The following is an 8,934-nucleotide window of genomic DNA, read 5'->3' on the forward strand; positions in this document are numbered from 1 at the left end:
GACTCTTTCGGTCTTATTCAGTCTGTGGCTGGCCCAACACATGATAAAGGACACACCTTAGACTTAGTATTATCGTTTGGATTGTCTATCTCTGTGGATGAAATCTGTGCAGGAACGCGTATCTCAGACCATTTACCGGTTCTGTTTACAACCTCGATCCCTTCTGTAGGAGTCGAATCACGTGCTCCTGCGCGTTGTCTGCGTTCAATTAACCCCTTGACTGCCTCACAGTTTTCAGATGCTTTTAATACTTATCCGATTTGTAAATTAGAGGTGAACTGTGCTTTTAGTGCGGATGATCTTATCTCTTTGTTTGATTCGACATGCACACTAATACTTGATTCCGTTGCTCCTTTTACGCTTATGGCGCATTTCCACTGCAGCGGGTAGCCCCGTTTAAGCGTCCTTAACCGTCCTCAAGCGGCCAGGCCAGTTTTTGGTGGCCTTTCCATATAGCCTAGTACCGGCTAGCGGGTACTTTTTCCCTCTTTTTCCGGCCCCATAAAATCGTGGTTCTATCAGACCAGGGCCAGGGCTGAACTAGTGACGTCAACACTCTCGACTGCTGATTGGTCAGATAGAATCGTCACAAGATCGCTCGCGAGTTCATCCCGTCGCATATATATTTAGAAGCAAGCTTGCAGCATTTTTTATAAACAGCATTTTGTAAACGTATGAGCTACAAAAATGGCTACGTCTAATAAGAAAAGCACACCGTGGTCGACCGAGGAGGTGACGACGTTCCTACATCTCATTGGGGATGATCAAATCCAGCGGGAGCTCGACGGAACAACTCGAAATGTGAACAAAAACAAAGCCGATCGCCCCGCCTACACTGCGTTGCTACCCCAGGTCCTAAACTGTAATGGAAATGCGCCACGGCCTCGGACGGCCAGCGAGGCAGCCCGAGGCCTGAGCGAGGACGCTTAGGGACGCTTAAACGGGGCTACCCCGTTGCAGTGGAAATGCGCCATTAGACGCAACAAAGTTCTTTCAGAGCCGTGGCTCAATGATTGTACTCGCGCTTTTAGATGCGCTTGTAGGCGTGCAGAGAGAAAATGGAAAAAGGATAAACTTCATGTCTCCTTAGAAATTCTTCGTGCTTGCCTTTCCGATTATCAGACGGCAGTCAAAGCAGCCAAAACAGAGTATATTTCTCTGTTAATCTCCAAAAACAGCCATAAACCTCAAGTTCTTTTTAATGTCCTCAATTCGATCATTAATCCTTGTGATGCTTCTCCAATTGTGCCATCAACTACTCTCTGCGATACATTTCTTACATTTTTTATCGAAAAAGTATCTGTTCTTAGGCTAGCCTATACTAGTGCTACCCCAGATCCTGCTCCCTTTCTTTGCCCTGCTGTCCTCGACCATTTTGAGCCTGTATCCCTCTCTTCTCTCTCGGAAGTATAGTCAAGCACCTGCGGCCGACAAACTGTACCTTAGACAGTATTCCCTCTCGCTTCCTTAGAGATGTTTTTGAATCAGTTGGAGCAAGTGTTTTATTGCTTATAAACACCTCTCTTAGCTCAGGATGTGTCCCAGCTGCCTTCAAACATGCCGTGGTTAAGCCACTACTTAAAAAGAAAAATCTCGATCCCTCCATTCCCGCAAATTTTAGGCCCATCTCACAGCTACCCTTTTTATCTAAAGCACTGGAGCGAGTAGTCTACGCCCAGCTGCAGTCATTTTTAACCACACATGGTATCCATGAAAAATTTCAGTCTGGCTTTAAACCTATGCATAGTACTGAAACAGCCCTTTTAAGAGTTTTTAATGATCTGCTCTTAGCTGCCGATTCAGGCAGCCCAGCTGTTTTGGTGCTGTTAGATTTAACTGCTGCCTTTGACACTGTGGATCATAGTATCCTGTTGTCACGGCTTGAACAGTCCGCAGGCATTACAGGCTCTGCCCTTGCATGTTTCAGGTCTTATTTGACGGACCGTAGCTTCTCAGTGCAGTTAGGTGCCTTCTCCTCTGCCAAAGCCCCTCTTACCTGTGGGGTTCCCCAAGGCTCGATTCTGGGCCCCATCCTTTTTCTATTGTACATACTGCCCCTAGGTTCAATTCTTACAAAATATAATATCCCCTTCCATTGTTATGCTGATGATGTACAGATCTATCTGCCTCTCAATCAAAATGCCAACTCATTACAGCAGTTGAAGGACTGCTTAACAGAGATTAAATCCTGGCTGAGCCAAAATGTCCTCACCCTTAATGAGAGTAAGACCGAGGTCATCTTTTTTGGACCCCAACCAACAGTCTCCCCGGTTGATATTCTGGGCTCCCTCAATAAAAATATCTTCCCCTCTGTTATGAACCTTGGAGTGACCTTCAACAGCGCCTTTAAATTTGATAAGCAGGTTTTGTAGTCAAGACCTGCTTTTTCAAAATACGACTATTGGCTAAGACCAAGTCGTTTTTATCTTTTAAAGACCTAGAAAGGGTTATTAACGCCTTTGTTACCTCGAGACTGGATTACTGCAACGCTCTGTATGTGGGTATGGACCAGGCCTCAATTAGACGCCTCCAGCTAGTTCAGAATGCAGCTGCACGTCATCTCACTGGCCATAAAAAGCGCGACCATATCACCCCAATTCTGGCTTCATTGCACTGGCTTCCAGTTCGGTTCAGAATAGATTTTAAACTCCTTTTATTTGTTTTTAAAGCCCTAAATGGGCTGGCTCCTGCCTATATAGCCGAAATTCCTCCATCGCTACACCCCAGGCAGAGCCTTAAGGTCGGCTGATCAGCTGTTGTTGATAGTGCCTAAGACCAGGCTTAAAACCCGAGGGTATCGAGCTTTTGCAGCGGCTGGCCCTAGGCTCTGGAATACTTTGCCCCTCCATGTGAGGTCGGCCCAGACCCTGTTTTTTTTTTTAAATCAACACTTAAAACTCACTTTTTCTAGCCGACATCCTCGTGGATTCATCTTCTTATTACAGACACATGCATTTCCTAACATTCGGTCTATATGCTGTAAAATGTATTGTCTCTTCGATTTACACACGGCATCTATTGCACGTCTGTCCGTCCTGGGAGAGGGATCCCTCCTCTGTTGCTCTCCCTGAGGTTTCTCCCATTTTTCCCTTAAACTGTGGATTTTCTCTGGAAGTTTTTCCTTGTACGATGTGAGGGTCTAAGGATAGAGGGTGTCGTTTTTCTCATACTGATATTCTGAACAATCTGTGCTGTTGTATTTGCTGTGTCTCTACTGTAGGCTATTTTTATTATATGTACAGCACTTTGGCTCGACCAAAAATCGTTTATAAATGTGCTATATAAATAAAACTTGATTTGATTTGATACCCGTCGTGAGTTGCTCAAGTTTTTCATTCAAGCTTCTCAGGACGGACTCATGCTGACCCACGAGCGCCCCCTGTGAGGACAGGGCCTGCCTAAAAAATCAGTCTTTGCCGGGTCCATGTTTTATGGCCAGATAATTCTGTTAAGGCTGGGTCAAAAGTTCAGGACCTACAATGGCAGAGACCAGATGGATTCAGTCTTTTAACAAAGTTTAATAAAGGAAAAAAGGAGCAACTAAAAAACAATCCACAAAATGAAGGTGGATATAGTTCACGCTGGTGGCGGTGGCAGGACTCAGGCTGGCTCGAGCAGACACTGGAAAAACAGAGGAAAAAACAAGGTTACTCTTCAACAAAAACAGCAAGAGAAAATCACACTAAGCTAGGATACTACGACGTTCAGCTCTACCGATTGAGACGGAATTATCTGGCACTGGAGTGTGAACATGACCAGGGTTTTATGGAGGAGTTGATTAGATGAGTACAGGTGCTCCTCATTGTGAACCAGCTGCGCCTTCTAACGATCACCACACTGCACAGGAGAGAGAGAGAAGACAGAGGGGAGGAGGAGAAAGCAAAACACCTAAACCATAACAAAGCCAGTCCTTTGTTAGTATATAAGTGCTTTGTTAGTAATTCTATTGCTCGAAGTGGAGTCGAAAGAGATGAGTTTTCAGTCTGCGCCGGAAGATGTGTAAGCTATCTGCTGTCCTGATTTCAATGGGGAGCTCATTCCACCATTTTGGAGCCAGGATAGCAGGATAGCAGGATAGCAGGATAGTGTTACACGGTGATGTCATTATGTTACAGAAGTAAACAAAGGAAAATGCACATATTGTATCTTACGATTTTCTTTAACCATAACTTGAGGGCTACAAGTAGAAATGATGCTTTACAATACATACAAATATAAAATTACTTCATCCCTTATTAAAGGATTTTCCATTCATTCTATATGTTGGACAATTTTGAAACAACATTTATTAAATAAATAGTTATTATTAATGTATAGACAGATTGGACTACACATACAGACTCACCAGTGTTAAATATTTCCCAGAGGGACACAGCACTTTTATTGACATATCCAAGACGTTTCGCAGGAACTCCCAAGCAGAGTCTACATCAGGAAATTAGACAAGATTAATACACTGAACAAAAAATACACTTTTGTTTTTGCTCCCATTTTTCATGAGATGAACTCAAAGATCGAAAACATTTTCTATGTACACAAAATAACCATTTCTCTCAAATATTGTTCACAAATCTGAAAAAATCTGTGATAGTGAGCACTTCTCCTTTGCCGAGATAATCCATCCCACCTCACAGGTGTGGCATATCAAGACGCTGATTAGACAGCATGATTATTGCACAGGTGTGCCTTAGGCTGGCCACAATAAAAGGCCACTCTGAAACGTGCATCTTTGCTTTATTGGGGGGGTCCGAAAACCAGTCAGTATCTGGTGTGAGGGGTAGGTTAGGGTTAGGGTTATGGTAATGTTGTGAATCGAGTGGCCTGTGTTCGTCGTCCATAACATACGCCTGCCCATACCATAACCCCACCACCACCATGGGCCACTCGATTCACAACATTACCCTAACCCTAACCCTACCCCTCACACCAGATACTTACTGGTTTTCGGACCCCCCCAGACCCCCCAATAAAGCAAAACTGCACGTTTCAGAGTGGCCTTTTATTGTGGCCAGCCTAAGGCACACCTGTGCAATAATCATGCTGTCTAATCAGCATCTTGATATGCCACACCTGTGAGGTGGGATGGATTATCTCGGCAAAGGAGAAGTGCTCACTATCACAGATTTTTTCAGAGTTGTGAACAATATTTGAGAGAAATGGTTATTTTGTGTATATAGAAAATGTTTTAGATCTTTGAGTTCATCTCATGAAAAATGGGAGCAAAAACAAAAGTGTATTTTTTGTTCAGTGTATTAATCTTGTCTAATTTCCTGATGTAGACTCTGCTTGGGAGTTCCTGCGAAACGTCTTGGATATGTCAATAAAAGTGCTGTGTCCCTCTGGGAAATATTACGTACCAACCAAACCAATCAGAGTGCAACAGGCCATACACAGCTACTTTGTTTTCAATGTACAAAATGAACCACCCATACAACTGACATCTATTTGTAAAGAAGACTTTTTAAAGTTGAAACACATGAAAGACCATTGGAAAATATGGATTAGTCCTCCAAGAAATCTGATTTGACCCTATTGAGCCCATTTCAACTGTAGTGTTGCAAAGAATACAAATATTAATAATTCATAAAATTATTTATTATCTGTTAAGCTGAGGCTGGCTAGCAGCTGTATTCTGGAGGTCAGAGTTCACCAGTGTTGCAGGGAGTCCAGGTGATGACCCTAACTGCGTTCTGAGCGTTCCTCCGGATGTCCTGGTCCTCCTCTGCAGCCTCGCTCCTCCTCCCCAGCAGGGGGAGCTGCTCCAGAAGGAGGCAGCGGCCCTGCGGAGCTTCAGCCAGCGCGGTCAGGGCCCTCAGGGAGTACATGACCAGAGCCTTCTTCCTCTCCTTGTCCTTCTCCTCCTCTCCGTCCTGGGACACCAGACTGAGGAGGATGGGTATGACGTCCAGGTCCAGACACTGTTGCTTACCTACAATCAGTGATGTAGAGTCAACAAGTACATTTACTCTACAACTCAAGTAAATAGTAACCATATAAAGCAAACGTACTATCTGTGTTCACTGTAAGGCTCTTTGCCCTCCCTATGGTTAGTATGGCCAAAACTATTGAAACAATCGTTAGATGCGTCAAAGAAAGGTTTTTCGAGTTGATGATCCAGATGAAAAATCCACCTGCCGTACCGTTGTGATGAATAGGGAAATGACACGCTGCAATGGCATTACAGTCCTATTAGGAGAAATGCGGTGCAGCTTCAGGAAGGATGCAAATACAAAAAAACACACCCAAAACATGCAAATGAAGAAACATCATCACCAATTTGCCACATTACTCACAACGAAACGCTGTTGGCCAACTGTCACTATTGTTGGTTACCTAAAATGTCAATTTAATGGGCTTATTTTAACAATATGGTCGCATAATTACTTTATTATATATTATTGCAGATCTACTGTAAACTAGCTAGCTAGTCATCTCAAATGAACTGATGAAACAGGTAAGATTATGAAACAGGCTAAATCTGCGTGTGCATCACTTTTAGTGTTCCCGTTTCAGTTGTGTTTGAAGTTCTTGCAGGGTTCTTTATTTGCAGCGTTTTGTGTTTGCAGTGCTTTAAGTAAATGCTGTGCCTGTTTTGTCAAGATGGTGAAGATGTTTCTTCATTTGCATGTGTTTTGTCACATTTGAGTTTTATATTTGCATCGCTTTTTTTGAAATTGCAGCGCGTTTTTCCTCTTATGGAAGTGTTTTGGCCGTTGTAGCAAGTATGCTCCTGTCGGCCACCGTAGAAGTTACTAGAGAGGTCCTAACGTTTTTGTACCTAACTCTAAACACGTCTGTTTCTGCTCCAACATTTTATTATAGTCTACAGGGATGCGGCGAGTTTACATGTAGGCTTATGTCAAAAGGAGCTTTGACATTGCTTGTGTGATTACTCTCACTTTCAGAAGGGGGGGACCAAAGTTCCTCACTCCAGCTTTAGGGTTCAGACAGAGCACAAACTCTCCCGGTTGAATCATGAAAACAACAAAAAATCAACAAATGTGGGGGACAACAGATTAGAAAAGCAGTGGCACAGTGCGGGGAAAACGCAACCATCAAGCTGTTGCAAGGCTTTTGTAAAGCTGTACCGTAGACGACATTATCGGCAAACATAGCAGTTTGTTCTGACTTCATTTGCTCCACTATTTGCCTGAAAGCACTGCTGTCCCACAGAAAACAGCAACGTCAGCCGCAACCTACAGTCTCTGGCTCCTAAATCTGTTTATTCAATAAACCTTTTTTTTTGCAGTTTGAGATCAAACCAAACCATGGAAACAGATTTGTTCCTTCTTTTTTACTCTATAGCAACATAAACTGAGGCTTTATTGGTGTAGTTGCATTTTTTATAGACAGAATAAAACCCCCAAAACAAAGTTGTAATAATTCAAACTTGAGGTCTGAACATGAATCTGATAAAACCTCGAATTAGGAATTTGCTGTGATAAAAAAGCGTCAAGGTGAGAGTTTGTACCTTCGTTGGTGATCGCAGCGTACATGATGACTCCGGCAGCGTTGGCCTGAACCTCTACGTCTTCGTCCCGCAGCAGGTCGACCAGGACAGGAAGCACCTCCTCCTCCTCACACACCTGCCGCATACCGTCCTCACACACACTGAAACCAGGAGAGAACAGGTTGTTATTTTAATATAACTTTGAACGTGTAATTACAATCCGCTGAAAGGTTAGAAAGGATTTCTTTGACCTATGAAGGTCAAAATAAACTGCAGGGTAACATTTAGGTCGAAGTTAAAATGGTGAAAGGAACTTATATGAGCTGAGCTTCAGTTTAAAGGCAGAGTTAACTTTTTTCTTGCATGTGCGTATGTCGCGCTGCCTCACATATCCTGTGTTTTTGATTGTTGGGCACGTACTTCAGAATTGAAGCATAGCAAACGCACTGTTGAAAAGCAAGCTATGTGAGTTTTAAGCATAAGCAAACATGCTCAAAGAAGCTGAAGTGTCGAAAGCTTGAAGTAGAAACACTGAGATGAGTTGTTGATATTTACATCAGATACATGGCAATTTAGGCTTGAAAGGGGCCAAATTCTGCCCATTTTCAGGTTCCTATTTGTATGTAGTGTCTCTACTGTGACATGTCTCCATGCTTTAATGTTCAAGTAGAAGTAGTTCTTTATTTTCCTCATACTGCCTGTGCTGCAGCACCTCTTTTCACCCTCTGTCTGACACCAGAGCCCAGTCTGCTCCGATTGGTTAGCTGGCCGGCTCTGTTGTGATTGGTAAACTGCTAAGAGATGTCCCGCCCCTTAGCCTATCACGTATAATGTGTTGGAGTGTGTGGGAGAGAAACTCCCACTGGAGGAACTTCAGGATTTTATACATTAGCCGCTTTCACACCAAGTACTTTGCCGTACTTAGTGCCCAGAACTTAGTGCCAGCACTTAGTTACCCCCATGGAACTAAGTACAGATCGCGTTCACACCGGAATAAGTCCCTGAGGGAGGATTACGCAAATGAAGCCGCTGACGTCACTTCTTCTTCTTCTGCTTTGGGTTTACTGGCAGGCCGCAAACTTCCACTTCACGGCGTATACTGCCACCCGAAGTCCCCGGCTGGAAGTCCCAGGAATTGGGGACTGGCTTCAGTAGAAGCTGCTGGGACTCCCAGCAGCTTCTACTGAAGCCTTCCGAGTAAATCGCCAGAACGCCGACACCTCCTCATCTCCACCGCTCCCATGTTTTCTTTTGTGTTGCCATAAGTTATTCTCTCTCCGTTGGTGAGCGAGGCTAATGCTAATGCTAATAATGCTAATGCCAGCAAATACAATGGCGGCTTCACAAAACTTTTCAGAGTTTTACGGGGCGTGGTTTGCAATTCGCCCAGCCAATCCAAATTGGTACTTTTTTCTCCCCAGGATAGTACCACCTCTCTAGCAGGCACTAAACATGGGGGTAAAAGTTCTTGGAACTAAGTAGCC

At 43.8% G+C, this 8,934-nt stretch overlaps 1 protein-coding gene and 1 long non-coding RNA gene across 2 annotated transcripts in view; both read right to left on the reverse strand.

The window, feature by feature from the left end:
- Positions 1 to 3,498: 3,498 nt before the first annotated feature.
- Positions 3,499 to 4,393, reverse strand: LOC117535033. Its single transcript, XR_004567356.1, has 2 exons — positions 3,715 to 4,393; positions 3,499 to 3,621 (listed from the first exon to the last, which is right to left on the reverse strand). It is a non-coding gene; the product is annotated as an uncharacterized LOC117535033 (long non-coding RNA).
- Positions 4,394 to 5,573: 1,180 nt separating this feature from the next.
- The window catches only part of rsph14 (radial spoke head 14 homolog), a 10,673-nt gene continuing 7,312 nt past the window's right edge, over positions 5,574 to 8,934 (reverse strand). The window contains exons 5-6 of the mRNA XM_034199331.1: positions 7,472 to 7,611; positions 5,574 to 5,929 (exon numbers count right to left, since the gene is read on the reverse strand). Of these exons, the coding sequence (XP_034055222.1) occupies positions 5,640 to 5,929; positions 7,472 to 7,611 (430 nt within the window). The 3' untranslated portion in view covers positions 5,574 to 5,639. The remainder of the gene's footprint in view (positions 5,930 to 7,471; positions 7,612 to 8,934) is intronic.

Source organism: Gymnodraco acuticeps, unplaced genomic scaffold (assembly GCF_902827175.1).
Source record: "Gymnodraco acuticeps unplaced genomic scaffold, fGymAcu1.1, whole genome shotgun sequence".
Lineage (NCBI taxonomy): Eukaryota > Metazoa > Chordata > Actinopteri > Perciformes > Bathydraconidae > Gymnodraco > Gymnodraco acuticeps.